The sequence below is a fragment of the Lampris incognitus genome, chromosome 5 (genome assembly GCF_029633865.1).
Source record: "Lampris incognitus isolate fLamInc1 chromosome 5, fLamInc1.hap2, whole genome shotgun sequence".
In the NCBI taxonomy this organism is placed as follows: Eukaryota; Metazoa; Chordata; class Actinopteri; order Lampriformes; family Lampridae; genus Lampris; species Lampris incognitus.
Genome location: NC_079215.1, coordinates 59,310,572 through 59,332,349, shown reverse-complemented (window position 1 = coordinate 59,332,349; position 21,778 = coordinate 59,310,572). Strand labels below are relative to the sequence as shown.

The following is a 21,778-nucleotide window of genomic DNA, read 5'->3' as shown; positions in this document are numbered from 1 at the left end:
AATCTGTGTTGTTTCTCAGTCAACAGAAACATTTTGTCGGCCTCAGTTTCCCTACAATCTCAAGTGTTGGTCCAAATGGTGCAATCATTCATTACAGGTCAGTCAGTTTATTGAACACTCCTGGTTTAAATCGTATCCATAAATTAATTTGAGTTTTTTTTTTCTTAGTCAGATTATCACTTTGCAGCAAATCAGATGATGTCACAGAAAAATACAACTGACTTAATGGCATTTCAAATTAGCTGGACTTTCTGGTACTTACTGGAAGGTGCTGTGGAGAAAACAACATCCATCTGATGCTCCATCTGATGCATATTAAGAGCTCAGGGCAGCACCGTGGCTCAGTGGTTAGCACTGTTGCCTCACAGCAAGAAGGTCCTTGGTTCGAACCCAAGGCCATCCCAGGTCCTTTCTGTGTGGAGTTTGCATGTTCTCCCCATGTCTGCATGGGCTTCCGCTGGGTGCTCTAGTTTCCTCCCCCCATCAAAGACATGTATGCTAGGGTTAATACTCCTGGATCTGCCCCTGACCAAGGCATGGCAAAAGGAACTGGAGTTGGTCCCCGGGCACTGCACTGCACTGCGGCTGCCCACTGCTCCTAGCTACACGGCTAGCATGGGTTAAATGTAGAGGATGAATTTCCCCACGGGGATTGATAAAGTATACCTTGATCATGATAATTGACCCAGGTCTGTTGTCACATAACTATAGCTATGACATTCTAAATATGTCATATTTTACTGTCTTGTTTTTTTTATCAGTTGTACCTGGTGTTTATTTTATTTAGACCCTTGCCAGAAACCAACAGAACCCTTTCCTTGAATGAGGTTTACTTGATAGACTCTGGAGCTCAGTACAGGTAAGTAGAACAGAAACATTAATACTGTTCATTATATTTAGAGCAGCCAGCCAGATCCAGGTTTTGTCTTGTTTTTAGGACTAATTCATTTTTTAATCTTTATCAGTTCATATCTTCTAAGAACTTGTCCACTGGCTACCCTACCCACTGATAAAGGAAAAGCTCTGCAAATGAATAAGAATGCAGTTTTTGGTATGAGACACACATAGGATTTCTTGTGCTGTATCTACATCTACCAATATAATCTGGTATTTTTAACTGTCCCTAGGGTGACAGGCATGGGCACAAGTCCGTGAATACTGGGATGGCATCCAGCGCTTTACCTGTGCCCCCGTCCATAGGGTTAGTAGTTGTGTCAGGAAGGGCATCCGACATAAAATTTTTCGAAATTGGTATGCGGACTGACAAGACCATACCGGATCATTGGAGGGCTGGGTTAACAACAGCCGCCATTGGTGCTGTGCCCTCACAGGGTACTGATAGAAACTATAAAATCCACTGTGGCAACCCCTGAGAAACAGAGAACAAGCCGAAAGAAGGAGGAGATTTTTAAGTATCCCCAACAGTTACATAACCTTAATAAAAGAATAATAGCATCTATCAATATTTATCCAGTTTTTATTGTTTATGGCAGTGATGGAACCACAGATGTCACCCGCACCATGCACTTTGGAACACCTTCTGCTTTTGTGAAGGTAAATTAATATGAGATTGTGCTACTAAAATCCAGATTTCTGTTCTCTCACCATTTTGCATGGAAACTGGGGGTTGGTTGACTTTGAATTCAGTCAGTTAGCCTGTGGATTTAGGCAGTTCCAATACAAGGCAACTTTATTTATCCCTAAGAGGGCAATTGGACATGAAAGCTTGCAATAACACATAACTTCATGGCCAAAGGTATGTTGACGGCTGAACATCACACCCACATGTGTTTTTTTGAACATTTCATTCCAAAACCATGGCCATTATGATGGAGTCGGTCCCCCTTTGCTACTATAACAGCCTCTACTCTTCTGGGAAGGCTTTCCACTAGATTTTGGGACATGCCGATGAACAGTTCTTGCACCGATGTTTCTTCCAGAGGCAGTTTAGAACTCAGTTATGAGTGTTGCAAGGACATATGATTTCTACCTGCTACACACTTCAACATTCTGCGGCCCCATTCTGTGAGTTTGTGTGGCCTATGGCTTCGTGGGTTAACCATTGTTGCTCTTAGATGTTTCCACTTCATAATAACGGCACTTAAAGCTGACCACGGCAGCTCTTCAGTATGACCCCTTTCACTGCCAGTGTTAGTCTAGGGAGATTGCATGGCTTTATGCTTGATTGTATGCACCTGTTAGCAATCGGTGTGGCTGAAATAACAGAATCCACAAATTAGAAGGGATGTCCACAGACTTTTGGCCATGTAGTATTAGTAGTAGTGTACATATCAAAACACATCAGTTCAATTCAGAGGAGAATTCATCACCTAACGATGTACTGTTTGCATAGATCAGACAGATGACATATTTAAAATATTGTGTTTGAGCTTACAGTAGGCCTATGTAAGGCAGGAGGACTATATATTAAGTAGACAAATTGCAGAGGGGATAAATAATTTAGAATAATGATTACTTTTACAGGCTGGCAAACATATTGGCGCCCTGATGGCAAAAGTGAGAATTCACAGGGTCTGCGGTGGTGTAGCGGTCTAAGCATCGGCTTTGTGTGTCGATGCAGTTGCCCACTGGGGACCGGGGTTCGCGCCCCCATCTCATCAGATCCAACTATGGCCGGACTCGATGAAACAGCAATAATTGGCAACGCTGTCTTCGGGAGGGGGGCGGAGTTGGCTTGTGTTCGTCACATTAATGCGTCTGTGTGTGTGTCAGAAATAGCAGTGGTTCGGCCTGGATTTGCCTTGTCACGAAGTGGCGAGGCATCTCCTTCGAGACTGCCGGCCGGAGATGCAGTTGGCGAACATATGCAGTACCAAGGGTGGGTGTTTGAACTAAAATAGGGATCGATTGGCCACTAAATTGGGAGAAAAAGGGAAAAATCAGAAGTAAATTTATTTTTTTTAAAAAGAAGTGAGAATTCACTCCCTTAGTATGCCTGTAACTATCCTAATGATTTGCTGTGTCGTGTATCTGTTTCACTCCAATAATGTTCAGACAGATGTGTTAAATTTAATGTATTTAATATTAACAATGTTGTTAGGCAGTTAGTTGGGCAGGTGGACTTTAGAGTTCAAATTCTGGGAATCTTTTCGCATAAAATAGATCTGGTGTCCAGTATGTTAAGAAGGTTTAATCTGGTTTCTGTCATTCTTCTTTTGTGTGTGAATTGTGTTGTTAGTTTCATTGTAAGTTGAATGAAATTAATCCAACACAAGTCTGTACTGGGTGCTCTGTTTTTTCCCCAAGGAATGCTTTACGTATGTGCTGAAAGGACACATAGCTGTCAGTGCTGCAGTTTTCCCAAATGGAACCAAAGGTACTTCCTCTCTTAATGTAGTAATTCAAATGTGTGATCAAACAGTTTATACTTGGGCTTAAATGACTTGTCTTTTTTAACCCATAGGTACTGAAGCTGTAGTAATGATATGCATTGTATGGCTTAAAAAAAAAAGGTTTCATATACATTACATTTATATTCTACAGATTTCATGTAATACATAATGTACCAAGATAATTTTTGTTCTATTCAGTTTTTTCATAATGTTCATACATTTTCTTAGAGATAATATTACATCTCAAAGGGATGTTAAATGGAACAAACCCATGCATATGTTGGCATCTTGTAATATTGAGTGCTGCTGACAAAAATTTCAGGCATGTTTGACCATTCATGAGAAAGGCGTAATTGTTTTTGCATCGCTGATCAAATACTAGGAGTATTGGGACTAGGAGGCACCACGGAATCCGCTGGATGAGCAGTGCACGCCGTCACACAGACTCAATGCTGATAAACTTTACTGGTGTCACTCTAACGGACAAAGCCCCTAAGCCAAAATCAATATCCACAGGCATGATTACCAAATCAGGTCTCGGAAGCTAGTGACTACAAAATACACTAATGCTGGGATCAGACTACGCGATATTTTTGTCTTTCACGATGGTTCACTATGTCCGATTAGGCAATCATAGTGCCATAAATTATTGCCGTGTCTTGGCTGGGAGACTGGCAACACTACAAGTATGACCCCTGACCAATCATCGTATGCTGCCTTTAATGATCTTGCGTGAGTTCATAGGTCATTGGGGAGGAGGGTCAAGAAATTGTCAATCATGGCTATAGAAATGCTATGTGTGATGCTGGGGGTCATGTGTTCCAAAAATAAAAACGAAAGAAAGGGAAAAAAAAACTATTATGGACGCTGTTACAGCTAGTGCTACTGGGGAAATGATAACCTAGCATAGTTTAACCAGCTACTCACCAGGTTAATGATGTGCCTCCACTATTTCTCACCAACATTTAGCCTTTTTTGACTGTGTCATGGTCTTCTCTCTATGAAACATCTAAAAGATAGGGGTATTGTTGCCACTGCTCAATGAACCTTTCCTCAATTTCGTTGTTGCACCTGACAACAGCAGCAGCAGTATCCTTCCTTCTCTTTGCCATGTTCACATATGTGCACCAGAGAGCACTCAGTCATCATATTGGTCAATGTCAAGGAATATGTCATAGGAGTGGTCAGACTAAGTAGGAAAATACAAAAAATTCTGACATGCTAGACTTTTCCTCAAGGTGCCATGGGGCATCCCAGACTTCACATCACTGTTCTTCAATTATGTCACACTACATGGGACAAAGATACCCATTTGTCATTCCTGACGTTCATTATTGGGCCCGATGCTGGAAATTTGTCAGTGATGACAAAATCATGTCAAAATCAGACTGAATTCATGTAGTCTGATCCCGGTATAACAGTGTCCTTTAGCACAAAAAATTGTTTATAAAAAAAGGTTGATTTAATAGCCTCTTGTGGTGATGCTTCAAGTCTAATTTGCCGCACGTGGTGGTCACATGAAGTGAGAACATTTACACAAGTTAGTCAAGAAACTTCAACACTCTGTGTAGTTAAAGTTTCAATGGTGACCTTCATGAAATTGTCAATTCTGCGTAAAGGCTCAACAGTCAGTTTATTAGAATAATTATTTAAAAACACCAGAGATTTAAAAACAATCAAAACAGGACGGATTTTCATTGGGCATATAGCTATATGGATCTGTGTCCTCTGCCATTCTACTTTCTCCCCGTCTCTGGTGCGTCTTTGCTTGTGTCTTGCATTTTAACCTGGCTCGAGCTAATGTTACTGACTCGAGATAGGTGTAACTGCACTTCACTCCACCACAGATAAATTCGCTGTACCAGTTCTATATTTTATTCAGTAGCATTAATCATCATTTTATATCAAAATATATTAAACATGTTTATACAAGGCACAGGGTTTGAGTGATATTTCCCTAATATTTGATATAGCATATTCTATATATTCTCTTGTATTTCTTCTCTTCTCATTGCTGAACAGAGTGCTTTCTGTCAGTTTTAGGCAGAAACAAGTTTTGAGTGTAAAAGGTAAATGCTATCTTTCCTTAACCCCTGCCCTCTTTCCCTTTCTCCCAAGGGCACCTGTTGGATTCCTTTGCCCGTGCAGCACTCTGGGAGTCGGGGCTGGACTACCTCCATGGTACGGGTCATGGTGTAGGCTGCTTTCTCAACGTGCATGAGGGACCCTGTGGCATCAGCTACAAGACCTTCGCTGACGAACCGCTGGAGGCTGGCATGATCGTCAGTGACGGTATAGCAGGGCCTGAGTTGGTTTTTGTTTTTGTTTTTTTTGGGGCGGGGGGGGGGGGTCCATCTAGACAATTTCCTTCAGAGCAAGGGAATGTTGTATTATTAGTTAGACCAAACACACTGTAATACAAACCTCATGCCAGTAAAATTTTAAATTAGAAGTAACTATACAGCGATGATTTTTGAAATTCAGAAATAGATAAGATCCTCTTTGATTTTGTGATGTTCACGCTATTAAAGGCTATAGCCCTTTTTTTATAACCTGGGTCTTATTTTCATAGTATTTGCTATCATACATATTGGTTATGACAGTGGTTCTCAAAGTGGGGTCTGCAGCAAAGCCAGGGGCCTGCAAAATATTTTCCTTTAAATCATTAAATTGTGCTGTATTATTGAAAAGTGCATATCTATCTTTTATCTATTATTACGCCAAAATATGACAGGGTGCTTATTCTTGGCGATTTGAATGTTCATGTGTGTTGTCCTTCCCATTCCCTCACCTCACATTTTTTGGACCTTGTAAATTCTTTTAACCTCATTCAATCTGTTAAAGGGGCCACACATTCCAAAGGTCACATTTTAGACCTTGTAGTCTCATCTGGTTTCTCTCTCGAATGTCTCAATTTCGTGGATATGCCTGTATCTGACCATAAAGTTGTCATTTTCAAAGTCCCACTACAGCTCGCCTCTCCTAGTCATTGTCCTAAAACACACTCTTACGTTCTCAACACTGGCTCTGCTGTTAAATTCTGAGATGCTTTTAATTAATCATCTTTTAATCCCTCTTTATCCCCCCTCAATCCAGATGCACTGTTAAATTCATTCAATGATCAGTGCCAGCGGCGCAAGCAGCCGTAATCCTGTGTGCACCGTGCGCTATTAGCCAGTGACATTAACACCAATTATCGGCCTTCAAATGTATTTGTGTCAAACGGCGTGAGTGACAAAAAAACGAACAACATAATAAAAAAATGTACGCACGGTACATACAGGATTACGGCTGCTGGCGCCACGGATCAGTGCCTATCCACCCTCAACCAAATTGCACCATTTAAAACTAGGGAACAAAAATCAAATAACCTCCCCTGGCTGAATGATTACACTCGTGCCCTTAGAAGACTCTAGAAAAATAGAACGACAATGGAAGTTCAACAAGTCCGATTTAGTGCATAATACCCTTAAAAATCAAACTTTAATTTACCAGAAGGCCGTTAAGGATGCAAGATCAGCGCACTTCTCTGAACTAATATTGAGGAATGACCACAATCCTAAAGTTCTTGTCAGGGTAATAGATTCTGTTATTAATGGTCCCTCCACTTCTCTTTTTGAATCTGATGTTTAGTTGTCTGAAAAATTTCTCACTAATTTTGTAAACAAGGTGGAAAATATTAGGTCCCAAATCCAGTCTTTTGGTTCCATTCCTCATGTTAATTCTGCCTCTTTTACCCAGTTTCAACCAATACAATTTCAGTGTTGGAGAGTACAGTCTCCAATATGAGCTCCTCCTCCTGCAATCTACACATCATTTCCACTAAGCTGCTCAAGGAGGTATTTTCTACTATCAGCCACGTTACTCTGCAAATTCTTAATAATTCTCTGGCCTCTGGTTCTTTTCCAGACAGTTTTAAGCATGCCATCATTCACTGATTGCTGAAGAAACCTAATTAAGACCCCCTGCCCCTAAGTAACTACAGGCCAGTCTCCAAATTGTCTTTTTTATCTAAGGTTCTGGAGAGAGTAATTTCTTCTAAGTTAATTTCTTTTATGAGCACTAATACTGTTTTTAATAGTTTCTAATCTGGTTTTAGAGCACTTCATAGTACTGAGACAGCTCTAGTTAAGGTCACTAATGATCTGTTGCTGAATGCAGACAGAGGTAGCTGCTCCATTTTAGTTCTTTTAAACTTCAGTGCTGCCTTTGACATGGTCGATCACAACATCCTCTTACATCGCTTAGAGACTTCGGTTTACATCAAGGGCTTGGCTCTTAGCTTATTACGCTATTACCTCACCAACAGAACTTTTTCTGTTGTTCTGGGTAATTCTACCTCCTCGGTGGCTCAGTTGAGTTGTGGTGTCCCTCAAGGCTCAGTACTTGGCCCCCTTCTCTTTTCTATATACACGCTGCCCCTTGGCCAGGTCATTCAAAATCACGATGTGCTCTACCATTTTTATGCTAACAACACTCAGTTATACATGCCACTAAAACCCACAGATCCGAGCGCCCTAGCAAATCGCACAACTTGCCTCTCTGACATAAAATCCTGGTTGTCCAAAAATTTTCTTAAATTTAATGATAAGTCTGAGGTCATTCTGTTCAGTCCCAAAAATTCCATCAGCCCTTTTGTTACTAATATTGGTGGTCTGTCAGGTAGTCTTAAGCAGGCTGCTAGGAATCTTGGGGTAATATTTGATGCTAATCTCAGTTTTGATGATTAAATCAAACGTTCAGTCATGCATTTTCATGCCCATGGTAATCTCCAAAATTAGGTCATTTTTATCAGTTGCCGATCTGCAAAAAGTTGTACATGCTTTTATCTATTCTCGGCTGATTATTGTAATGCACTTTATTCTGGTATCAGCAAGGGCTCCCTCCACCATCTGCAGCTGGTACAAAATGCCGCTGCTCAGCTCATTACCAGAACAGGGAAGCATGATCATATCATTCCAGTGCTTGCCCCTACACTGGCTCCCTGTTATATTTCAAATTGATTTTAAAATTTTACTTCTCACTTTTAAGGCTTTAAATGGTCTTGCTCCTTTATACATTTATTGGTTTTGTATGGCCCCCCTCGACCACTAAGGTCTGCAGATGAAGCCCTGCTAGTTATTCCCCGATCTCTGTTTGTTACAAAGGATGATCAGGCTTTTGCTGTTAGAGCCCCCACACTAAGACAAACTAACTAGCTTCTTTTAAATCTCGTCTTAAAACTTTTCTTTTTATGAAAGCTTTTTCAAATGTTTGATATTTATACTCTTATTTGATCTTACGCTTATTTTTGCCTTGTCTGGTTTTATCTTTTTTTGGTGAAGCACTTTGTAACATTGTTTTAGAAAAGTTCTATGTAAATAAAATTATTATTATTATTATTCTATCTTTATGATAATAATAATAATAATTATTATTATTATAATATTATTATTATTTTATTAGATGGGGGCTATTTGAGCCAATACTACTACTTTCGGCTGCACCCGTTAGGGGTCGCCACAGCGGATCATCCTTTTCCATTTCTTCTTGTCTTCTGCGTCTTCCTCTGTCACACCAGCCACCTGCATGTCCTCCCTCACCACATCCATAAACCTCCTCTTTGGCCTTCCTCTTTTCCTCTTTCCTGGCAGCTCCATATTCAGCATCCTTCTCCCAATATACCCAGCATCTCCTCTGCACACATGTCCAAGCCATCTCAGTCTTGCCTCTCTTGCTTTGTATCCAAACTGTCCTACTTGAGCGGTCCCTCTAATATAATCATTCCTAATCCTGTCCTTCTTCGTCACTCCCAGTGAAAATCTTAGCATCTTCAACTCTGCCACCTCCAGCTCCACCTTCTGTCTTTTCATCAGTGCCACTGTCTCCAAACCATATAACATAGCTGGTCTCACAACCATCTTGTAAACCTTCTCTTTAACTCTTGCTGGTACCCTTCTGTCGCAAATCACTCCTGACACTCTTCTCCACCCATCCCACCCTGCCTGCACTCTCTTCTTCACCTCTCTACTGCACTCCCCATTACTTTTGACAGTTGACCCCAAGTATTTAAACTCATATGCCTTTGTCACCTCCATTCCTTGCATCCTGACCAGTCCACTGTCCTCCCTCTCATTCACGCATAGGTATTCCGTCTTGCTCCTACTGACTTAAAAAAAATGCCTCTAAGTAAGGGCTGCATGATTTCTTCAACACTGTGCCATCTGTACACCAACCTTCATTTATATAGAAGCATATGCCGCCACACCGTTTTTCCCAATAGCTCTGTTTTGCAGTCCACCTGGAGGAGTTGGAGGTGCGGCAGATGAAGTGTACTGTCCGTTATATGCTCACTAAGCCAGGTTTCAGTGAGACACAGGGCAGCAGATCTGGAAAAGTCAGAGTAGGCTACCGTCCGCAGCACCATCTTGATTTGTGAGTCTATTAAGATCTGGAAACAATTTAGACAGGCTTTCAAATTTGAAGATCAGCCTATTGGTACCCCTAGTGCAAAAAAAATCAGTCTTTTGTCCCCTCTATTTCTGATGGAGCTTTGGCGACTCAATGGAATATTCACTTTGGAGGACCTATTTATTGATGACGCTTTTGTGTATTTCGATGTGTGAGAACCTCGAAGTCACTTTTTTAGATATTTGCAGATTGGTGATTTTACTCAATCTGAATTTAATAGTTTCCCAGCTCTGCCTCCAAAGACCCAATTGGACGACATTCTTGAAATTAATCCGGCTGAAAAAGGGTATATCAGTAAATTCCATTAGCTGAACCACTTATCCTGCTCTCAGGGTCGCGGGGATACTGGAGCCTATTCCAGCAGTCATTGGGTGGCAGGCGGGGAGACACCCTGGACAGGTCGCTACACACACACACACAAACATTCATACCTAGGGACAGTTTAATACGGCCAATTCATCTGACTTACATGTCTTTGGACTGTGGGGGGAAACCGGAGCCCCTGGAGGAAACCCACACAGACATGGGGAGAACATGCAAACTCCACACAGACGACGACCCGGGATGACCCACCAAGGTTGGACTACCCGGGGCTCAAACCCAGGACCTTCTTGCTGTGAGGTGACCGCGTTAACCACTGCGCCACTGTGCCGCCTATATCAGTAAATTTTTAAATGCAATTAATACTTTTAGCCAAAAACCACTTGAACCCCTAAAAATTTGAGGGGAGAGTGATATGGAAATGTCCATTCCAGAGGAAACTAGGGATCTAGTAATTAAGAAGATATGTGCCTCTTCTATATCCACAAGGCATGGCGTAATTAAGTTCAAAGTAGTGCAATGCCTTCATTAGTGCAAAGAGAAATTGGCTAAGATTAACCCAGATTTAGACCCAACATGTGACAGGTTCAAACAAGCCACTGCCAGTCTCTTACATATGTTCTGGTCTTACCTGAAACTAACTCGGTTCTGGCATTCCATCTTTGAGGCCTTGGCCGCTGCTTTACGTTTCCCACTTGAACCTTCTCCTCTGAGTGCCATCTTTGGGGTCGTTCGAGCTGGTGCACATTCAAATGCTACTCAGGCAAACCTGTTATTCTACAACAGTCTATTAGCTAGATTGATATTGATACTATTCTAATGGAAGGAGGCTTCCCCCCTATATGTTCGCACATTGTACTGCAGAGGTTATGCAGTCATTGAAATTAGAAAAGATCAGATATACCATGAAATTATCTATACCCAAATTCCACTCCACATGGAAGCCCTTTTTAGACTTTGTCGAGTAGTTAGATGCTCGGTTGGTGGCTGGGGTTGATGGGATTACAATCTAGTTCTCAACCTTTTCTTTTTTATTCTCCTTTTCCCTTTTACTTATTTATTTACTTAATTTTTTTAGTCAATTTGTGCCCTTTTCTTTTGTTCAATTAATTTATGTTTTTTTACTTTTTAACTTCGTTAATTTTTGCTATGTTTTAATTTAATTCATGATCTTTTGGGTGCCATGCCAGGCGGGGTGGGAGTGTGGCTGTGGATTTTGTATGGGTCTGCCAGGAGGGTGGGTGGACAGTGGGGGGTGCTGTAGTCGTCGGCCCATTGTTTGATTGGTTTGTGTTTGAAATTTTAAAATAAACCTTGTTTAAAAAGAAAACAACTTCACTGCCATCTCTCCTAAATACCTCCATGCCTCCACAGGTAGATGCCTCCTTACGCCACGTTTCATTTTACTCTTTTCTACTTCATCTCTCTGACTATCCTACTTCTTCTTTGCCAACCTCTTCCTCTGTATACTTGGCTGTACTTCCTCATTCCACCACCAAGTCTCCTTGTCTTCCTTCCTCTGTCTTGATGACACACCAAGTACCTTCCTAGTTGTCAAGTCAATTTTATTTGCATAGCCCGATATCACAAATTACAAATTTCCCTCAAGGGGCTTTACAGCAACACAATATCCTGTCTTTAGACCCTTGCATCGGATAAGGTACAACTCCCTAAAAACCTTTAACAGGGAGAAAAAATAGGAAGAAACCTCAGGGAGAGAGCAACAGAGGAAGGATCTCTCTCCCAAGACGGACAACAAGGAATTGATGTTGTTTACACAATTTACAGAATACAACATTAAAAGAGGACAACAGAATTATAATGGAATTATAAAATTTATGAAGAATACGATGCGCGGAATGCCACGCAGTGTCTAGATGCCACTGGAACAGCCCAGGACACAAGCCATGCGACCAGCATCACCATGTAAAAAAAAAAAACACACGATAACAAAAATTATATGGATTTATAAGATATATAAAAAGAAAATGTGATGAGGGGAATGCCAAGCAGTGTCCAGGTGGTGATCATCATCACCACGGAGACCTGGGAGGAGGACCAACTGCACGTACACACAAGGGAGACTCACATGGCACCATTCACACACAGAAAAAGAGAAAGAGAAGACATTATTCGTTTGCAGTAGTTATTAGTCATAATCAATTAAGTCATTAGTTGTTTCCATCACTACTTCTGTAGTGCTTGCCCAGCCACCACCCAGTACCTGTCTTAACTCCTCCCTGAACGCCACACAGCAGTCTTCCTTCTTCAACTCCCACCATTTGATCCTTGGCTCTGCCTTCACTCTCTTCCTCTTCTTGATCTCCAAAGTCATCCTGCAGACCACCATCCAATGCTGCCTAGCTATGTTCTCCCCTGTCACCACCTTGCAGTCTCCAATCCCTTTCAGATGGCACCTTTTGCATAAGATATAGTCCAGCTGTGTGCACTTTCCTCCACTCTTATACATCACCCTGTGTTCCTCCCTCTTCTTCTTGTGTATTCAGCACAGCCATTTCCATCCATATTGCAAAATTCACCACCAAATGTCCTTCCATATTCCTCTCCTTGACACCCACGCCTTGACATCACCTTCGTTCCCTTCACCAACATGTCCTTTGAAATCCACTCCAATCACTACTCTCTCCTCCTTGGGTACACTCAACCACTTCATCCAACTCACCCCAGAATTCTTCTTTCTCTTCCATCTCACACCCAACTTGTGGGGCATGTGCACTGATAACATTCATCATCAGACCTTTGATTTCCATCTTCATACTCATCACTTTGTCCGACACTCTTCACCTCCAACACACTCTTGACATACTCTTCCTTCAGAATTACCCCTACCCCATTTCTCCTCCCATCTGTGCCATAGTAGAAGAGTTTGAACCCACCTCCTATGCTCCTGGCCCTACTCCCCTTCCACCTGGTCTCTTGCACACACAGCAAAACTACCTTTCTTCTCTCCATCATATCAGCCAGCTCTCTCGCTTTACCAGTCATAGTGCCAACATTCAAAGTTCTGACTCTCACCTTCACACTCCTTTCCTTTCTCCTCTCCCACTGCCTCTGAACATGCCTTCCCCCTCTCTTTCTCCTTCACCCAACAGTAGCAGGGTTTCCATCAGCACCCTGCTGGCCAACAGTAGCAGTGGCAGTCATTGGTAACCCGGGCCTTGACTGATCCAGTATGGAAATCTGATTTATGATCCGCATATTTGATTTGGCAAAGGTTTTACGCTAGATGCCCTTTCTGACACAAACCGGAATTTATCCGGGCTTGGGACCGGCACTATGAATGCACCTGCTTGTGCATCCTCAGTTGCTTGGTTCATGCATTCAATGTAACTGTTAGCTAAAAACAGCTTAACTCGCATCGCATTCAACCTCACTTCTTCATGGGTTCTCTATCGCCATGGCCATTATCGCTTCCAAAAAGAGTGAGCACAGCAGACGTCTTCAGCAATTGCTTGATGCTTCCTTCCATCAATTCTGACTGTAGGTCCCTGTGTAGTCATCTGATTCTAAATTTAAAGAGCATACCCGAAGATTACCCAGTAATGATGTAGGTGCATTCTCATCATATTTGGGGGGGGGGTGTTAGCACTCCTCAGAGCCATTATTTGCGCCATTTAACATCAATCGGTGGTAGCTGCTGCATCCAGGCATGATGGAACGAGAAGGCGTGTTTGCTGTCAATAAACTAATCCCATTTAATTCATGTTATTTACGGTTTTCTCATCCGAGAGTGAAGATTGTAAGACGCCATTCTTTGTACACAAAGCCACAAGAAACACCCGTCTCCAAGCTGGGCTGGCTTTGTAAGTATTTGGGGTTTGGGTGTCTGAAGTTTGTGCGCAATGCATCCTGATACATGTACACTACCGTTCAAAAGTTTGGGATCACCCAAACAATTTCGTGTTTTCCATGAAAAGTCACACTTATTCACCACCATATGTTGTGAAATGAATAGAAAATAGAGTCAAGACATTGACAAGGTTAGAAATAATGATTTGTATTTGAAATAAGATTTTTTTTACATCAAACTTTGCTTTCGTCAAAGAATCCTCCATTTGCAGCAATTACAGCATTGCAGACCTTTGGCATTCTAGCTGTTAATTTGTTGAGGTAATCTGGAGAAATTGCACCCCACGCTTCCAGAAGCAGCTCCCACAAGTTGGATTGGTTGGATGGGCACTTCTTTGAGCAGATTGAGTTTCTGGAGCATCACATTTGTGGGGTCAATTAAATGCTCAAAATGGCCAGAAAAAGAGAACTTTCATCTGAAACTCGACAGTCTATTCTTGTTCTTAGAAATGAAGGCTATTCCATGCGAGAAATTGCTAAGAAATTGAAGATTTCCTACACCAGTGTGTACTACTCCCTTTAGAGGACAGCACAAACAGGCTCTAACAGGTACTATTTAATGAAGATGCCAGTTGGGGACCTGTGAGGCGTCTGTTTCTCAAACTAGAGACTCTAATGTACTTATCTTCTTGCTCAGTTGTGCAACGCGGCCTCCCACTTCTTTTTCTACTCTGGTTAGAGCCTGTTTGTGCTGTCCTCTGAAGGGAGTAGTACACACCGGTGTAGGAAATCTTCAATTTCTTAGCAATTTCTCGCATGGAATAGCCTTCATTTCTAAGAACAAGAATAGACTGTCGAGTTTCAGATGAAAGTTCTCTTTTTCTGGCCATTTTGAGCATTTAATTGACCCCACAAATGTGATGCTCCAGAAACTCAATCTGCTCAAAGAAGTGCCCATCCAACCAATCCAACTTGTGGGAGCTGCTTCTGGAAGCGTGGGGTGCAATTTCTCCAGATTACCTCAACAAATTAACAGCTAGAATGCCAAAGGTCTGCAATGCTGTAATTGCTGCAAATGGAGGATTCTTTGACGAAAGCAAAGTTTGATGTAAAAAAAATCTTATTTCAAATACAAATCATTATTTCTAACCTTGTCAATGTCTTGACTCTATTTTCTATTCATTTCACAACATATGGTGGTGAATAAGTGTGACTTTTCATGGAAAACACAAAATTGTTTGGGTGATCCCAAACTTTTGAACGGTAGTGTAGGTACAACCGGCACAGCTCCACAACCAGGAAAACTTGGATTTCTTGCTCAGTATAGTATACGCTGAGGAATTTATGGCTTCAGTTGACTATATTTGCGTTTAACACTGATTGGACATCCACATAAAAGATGGTGAAATTTCCCTTTACCAAACAAATCTATCTGTGAAATCTGGGTCATCAATTTTCGGAGCATATATATATTCATCAACAATACAGGGTTGTGGCATAGAATGCTTACAATAATCAAATATCTACAATTCTTACCAGCTATAATCTTTGACGCAGTAAATTGGACTCTTCCAGAAGAAGAAGAAAGCCCCTTTAGTTTGTCATTGTATTCTTACAACGAATTGTATTCTTACAATGAATTTGTTCTCTGCATTTAACCCATCCTATTGTATAGGAGCAGTGGGCAGTGGCAGCGTCCAAAGAACAACTCCAGTTCTTCCTTACATTGACTTGCCAAGGGCATAGGCAGGAGTATTAACCCTAACATACATGTCTTTTTGATGGTGGGAGGAAACCGGAGCACCCAGAGGAAACCCGCACAGACATGGAGAGAACATGGCAAACTCCACAAAGAAAAAAATGGGACAGTTTGAACCCAGGACCTTTTTGCTGTGAGGCAACATTGCTAACCACTGAGCCACTGTGCCACCCCAAAAAAACTGTTTTATTAACCAAAATTGCTATCCCTCTATCCCTCTAGCTTTAGAGTTGGAATTTGAGTGAAAAACATCCCCCACCCATGGACACTTGAGTCTGCTTTACATAATATATACCATGTCAGTGGTTTACTGTAAGAATACTATGTCAATATTTAAACGTTTTAGGCGAGATAATATCTTTGACCACTTAACCAGGCTGTTCATACCTTTAACATTCCAACTCAAGAGCCTGTTACAAGATCCAGTGTCTGAATTTTGTGAATTCGTGTTGGTTATTTAAGCTGTCACTTGAATAAGAAATGAAAGAAGGGAAGTCTGTGAATGTTCTCATTTATTCAGGTCATGGTTATCCAAAGGAATTGAATTGAGTGCAACTGGACTTGGTATATATCCGTGAAGACGTTTCGCCTCTCATCCAAGAGGCTTCATCAGTTCGTGCCTTTCTGACTAGACCAAGCTAGTCTGACTGGCTGGTGATGAAACTCAGATATTTATCCTCTTTGGAGTCGTTATCAGAGCTATTGATGTCCATGCCTCTTTGTGTTCCAATGTTTAGCAACGCCCGTCATTATCAGCGGTATTGATATGCGTGGCTCTTTTGTGTTCCGATGTTAAGCCACACCCGTTGTTATCAGAGCTATTGATGTCTGTGAATTTTCTCATTCATCCAGGTCATGGTTATCCAAAGGAGTTGAATCAAGTGCAACTGGACTTGGTATATATCCGATTCAACTCCTTTGGACAGAGCTATTGATGAGCATGGCTCTTTGTGATCCGATGTTAAGCAACGACGGTTGTTGGGGGTGTTAGTTTCGACTTCATTAGTGCTCCATTCAGTGGTCATGAGTCGTTGGAGCCATTAGTGACCGACTGTTGTTCTTGGAGGCTAAGCTTCTTGAGTCTCCTGGTTATATACCAAGTCCAGTTGCACTCGATTCAGTTCCTTTGGAGAAAGAAGGGAAACGCACGCGACTGAGTCCCCCCAAAAAAGGGAAGGCAAAGAAGGGAAAATGTGGGATAGTAAGGGGAAAAAAGGGAGAAGATGGAAACAGAAAAAAAAGATAAATAAATAGAGCCCACCCAAACCCTCCCCCCATCGGCACATCAAGTGTTCCCATCTCCAAACAATAGGAAGAGCAGTTCAGACTCCGACAGGAGCCATCCTCCCAAGAGTGGTGCTTTCGACTATGTAGCTAAATTTAACATGTAAATCCCTGCAGAGTAGTGAACTTGAAATGTTAAGTGTGAGGAGTGGGTGTGGCCACTTGATAAATGAAGTTTAGCATTTCATATGGCAATACATTCTAAATGAACATGCAATGTTATTTCAGAATGTCGTAACTAATGTTGAGAACTTTGTAGTGTTTTGCAAAAACTGTGATTTAGAATTACGAACTAAGTAAAAAGCATAAAATGTACTTATATTTTTGCAGACCTGTTTTAGGGATTGGATACATGTTTCAATGATTGTGTCCAAAGTTCAAGTTTTAATGTGGAAACACTTGTGGAAACCTCTGATTGGCAGAGATAACAACAGGCTTGATAATGTCATTCCATTTATTCTAATTAGCAGAGAATGGGGTCTTGGCTTATTTCCACAAAATTACATCCCTGTGGTGGAAAAACTTAGCGGAACAGTTGTGAAAATAACTGGCTTCAAGCTGTGCAGTAGGACAGGAAAAGAGGTTGGATCCATTTGTTTTGGACAGTGTGTCATCCCATATGAAGGTGGACAGGCTGAAACAGACAGAGTTTGGAAAGTAATAAGGTCTCATGCCTGTGGTAGAAATACCATTAAATGCGAGATTTTGATTGGATGTTTTGTATGTTGGTAAGCTCGTGAGTATTCGTTCAAGGCTGGGGGAGGGGACTGACTGACAGAACCTATAGCTCTTGGTATCATTAAGTAATGCCAAATCACACTTATGTCACTTACTTTTTTTTGTCCTTTAAAAGTTGCATCTGCATCTTGTCTCATTTTCTAGAACCTGGGTACTATGAAGATGGATCTTTTGGAATTAGACTGGAAAATGTAGTACTCGTTGTGCCAGCCAAACCCAAAGTAAGTCCTTTTTCTTAGAAATACTCTCTACAGGTTGATTCCGAAAATATGATAAATTGTATTCACTTTTACACATGTATCAGCCACACATAAAATACTGCTACAACTGTATTTTTATCTATAACTATTTTTTTATTGAAAATACCGTTTTAGAAATCCATTCTTTTATTTCTAAACCCCAGATATTTCTGCTCTGGATCTATTCCAGGGTCAACAATATGATCATCACATAGGTGTTTTTTCATGATGGGGACAGTAAAAGGACACTCTAAAATGTACAGTTTTTCAGTCAATTTTTGCTGACATTTTAAGGATGTCCTTTTATTCTTCCCATCATAACGAACACCTGTGTGATGATCATGCTTCTCCTGGATTACCACCTTGTCATGGTGGAGAAGCTTGTGTGTACTAATGATTCCCAAGAACTACGTATGTCGTCTGGAGCTTGGCTGCTGGTAGGGTCTTCCAAGGCAGATAGGTCAAGGGGGAGGTTCCAGATGAAGCGTGATCCAACAAAGACCTCAACAGTGGAACTGGCAAGAAATTTCTTCAGGTCACAATGCCAGTGAAGGCGGATGAAGGCTTCAACAGAGAGTGGTCCTCAATTGTCTTAATTCTCCATGCCATAGGACTCTGACCACCCCCTGCCAAGGACGGTGTGGTGGCTGCAGGCACAACAGCCTCTCCACATAAAAAGCTGTCACACACAGGCATCCTGAATGACAGTCATACTTGACCCTGAGTGACCGCCGATGATGATCATGCTGTTCATTTTGATGTTACAGCCGTCCGATAGTTTTTACTACACAATATCATGCAAGAGATGCCACAAATGTTGAGATGTTTTGTGACCCATGGAGGTGATGAGGTTTTGTTATGGGCAGGCATTTCTGAGAGACAAAGAAAACAGGTGCAATTTGTCAATGGCAATTTGAATGCACAGATAAAATGAGATGAGTTCCTGAGGCCCATTGTTGTGCCATTAATCCGCCGCCATCAACTCATGTTTCAGCGTGGTAATGCAGGTCCATATGTTGAAAGGATCTGTACAGAATATCTGCCAGCTGAAAATGTCCTAGTTCTTCTATGGCCTGCATCCTCGCTGGACATTGAACATGCTTGGGATGTTCTGGACCAGCGCATATGAATCAGAATCATGTTTGTTGGCCATGTTGGTTTGCACAAACATGAAATTTGACTCCGATTTCATGGCTGTCAGTGTACTTAACATAGAATAACAACACTACAACACAACACAACAATCTTCAGATATATACAGTGCATCCGGAAAGTATTCACACCCCTTCACCTTCCCCGCATTTTGTTATGTTACAGCCTTATTCCAAAATGGATTAAATTCCTTTTTTTCTCATCAATCAACACACAATACCCCATAATGACAAAGTGAAAAAGGTTTTGTAGAAATTTTTGCAAATTTATTAAAAATAAAAAACTGAAATATTGCATGTACGTAAGTATTCATACCCTTTGCTATGACACTCAAAATTGAGCTCAGGTTCATCCTGTTTCCACTGATCATCCTTGAGATGTTTCTACATCTTGATTGGAGTCCACCTCTAGTAAAGTCAATTGATTGGACATGATTTGGAAAGGCACACACCTGTCTATATAAGGTCCCACTGTTGACAGTGTATGTCAGAGCAGAAACCAAGCCATGAAGTCAAAGGAATTGTCTGTGGACCTTCGAGACAGGATTGTATCGAGGCACAGATCTGGGGAAGGGTACAAAAAAATGTCTACAGCTTTGAAGCTCCCAAAGAGCACAGTGGTCTCCATCATTCGTAGATGGAAGAAATTTGGATCCACCAGGACTCTTCCTAGAGCTGGCCGCCCAGCCAAACTGATCAATCGGGGGAGAAGGGCCTTGGTCAGGGAGGTGACCAAGAACCCAATGGTCACTCTGACAGAGCTCCAGCGTTCCTCTGTGGAGATGGGAGAACCTTCCAGAAGGACAACCATCTCTGCAGCACTCCACCAATCAGGCCTTTATGGTAGAGTGGCCAGATGGAAGCCTCTGCTCAATAAAAGGCACATGACAGCCCGCTTGGAGTTTGCCAGAAAGCACCTAAAGGACTCTCAGACCATAAGAAACAAGATTCTGTGGTCTGATGAAACCAAGATTGAACTCTTTGGCCTGAATGCCAAAGTCACGTCTGGAGGAAACCAGGCACCTCTCATCACCTTGCTAATACCATCCCTACAGTGAAGCATGGTGGTGGCAGCATCATGCTTGTGGGGATGTTCCTCAGTGGCAGGAACTGGGAGACTAGTCAGGATCGAGGGAAAGATGAATGGAGCAAAGTACAGAGAGATCCTTGATGAAAACCTGCTCCAGAGCGCTCAGGACCTCAGACTGGGGCGAAGGTTTACCTTTCAACACGACAACGACCCTAAGCATACAGCCAAGACAACGAAGGAGTGGCTTCGGGACAAGTCTGTGAATGTCCCTGAGTGGCCCAGCCAAAGCCCAAACTTGAACCCCATTGAACATCTCTGGAAAGACCTGAAAATAGCTGTGCAGCGACGCTCCCCATCTAACCTTACAGAGCTCGAGAGGATCTGCAGAGAAGAATGGGAGAAATACCCCAAATATAGGTGTGCCAAGCTTGTAGCTTCAAACCCAAGAAGACTTGAGGCTGTAATCGCTGCCAAGGGTGCCTCAACCAAGTACTGAGTAAAGGGTGTGAATACTTATGTATATGCAATATTTTAGTTTTTTATTTTTAATACATTTGCAAAAATTTCTACAAACCTTTTTTGCTTTGACATTATGGGGTATTGTATGTAGATTGATGAGGAAAAAAAGGAATTTCATCCATTTTGGAATAAGGCTGTAACATAACAAAATGTGGGGAAAGTGAAGGGGTGTGAATACTTTCCGGATGCACTGTACACAAGGATTGACTTATACAGATGAAGTAAGAGGTGATAAGGTGCAGAGAATATATCAGAGATGCTGAAATAGATGTTAGCAGGTTACTTACATACATGCCCAAGGTAGATGGATATGACAGAGCATACCAGTATACGTACAATGTACAGTAAAGTATATACAAAATGGTTGAATTTATTGACAGTGATAAGTGTTCATTTGAATGACAACCCACGGACAGAAACTGTTTTTATATCTGGTTGTTTTAGGATACACTGCTCTATAGCGCCTACCAGAGGGGAGGAGTTGGAACAGGTTGTGAAGAGGGTGTGATGGGTCTGCAGTGATGTTGCCTGCCCATTTCCTGAATCTGGGGGTGTACACGTCCTGAATGGAGGGCAGGTTGGCACCACTGATTTTCTCTGCAGACCTAACTCTGTTGCAGTCTGTCCCTTTCCCGTTTGGTGGCTGAACCAAACCAGACAGTGATGGGTGTGCAGAGGACAGACTGGATTATTGCAGTGTAGAACTGAATTAACAGTTCCTGAGGCAGGTTGAATTTCTTGAAGTGGTGGAGAAAGTACTTCTACTACTGGGTCTTTTTGATGATTATGTCTATATTGGATGCCCACCTTAGGTCCTGGGAGATTGCGGAACCCAGAAATCTGTAGGTTTTCAACGCAGACACCATGCTGTTGAGTATGTTGGGGGGCTCCACCTGAATTCTACTATCATGTCCACTGTTTTCAGCATGTTCAGCTCCAGGTTGTTATGGCCGCACCAGAGGGCCAGCTGATCAACCTCCCATCTATATGCAGACTCATCACCAAGGCCAATGATGGTTGTGTCGTCTGCAAACTTGAGGAGTTTAACAGACGGGTCACCTTAGGTGTAGTCATTTGTCATAATGACCATCTTGGTCGTTCTCGTGTTAAAATGGTCACAGTAT

The 21,778-nt window shown here is 41.9% G+C and overlaps 1 protein-coding gene across 2 annotated transcripts in view; it reads left to right on the top strand.

Moving 5' to 3' along the window:
- Positions 1–21,778, top strand: part of xpnpep1 (X-prolyl aminopeptidase (aminopeptidase P) 1, soluble) — a 157,571-nt gene that overhangs the window by 114,635 nt on the left and 21,158 nt on the right. For both annotated transcript variants that reach the window (XM_056279643.1, XM_056279642.1), the window contains exons 13-18: positions 20–97; positions 788–859; positions 1,494–1,554; positions 3,268–3,337; positions 5,472–5,645; positions 17,860–17,936. In XM_056279643.1, coding sequence (XP_056135618.1) covers positions 20–97; positions 788–859; positions 1,494–1,554; positions 3,268–3,337; positions 5,472–5,645; positions 17,860–17,936 — 532 coding nt within the window. The remainder of the gene's footprint in view (positions 1–19; positions 98–787; positions 860–1,493; positions 1,555–3,267; positions 3,338–5,471; positions 5,646–17,859; positions 17,937–21,778) is intronic.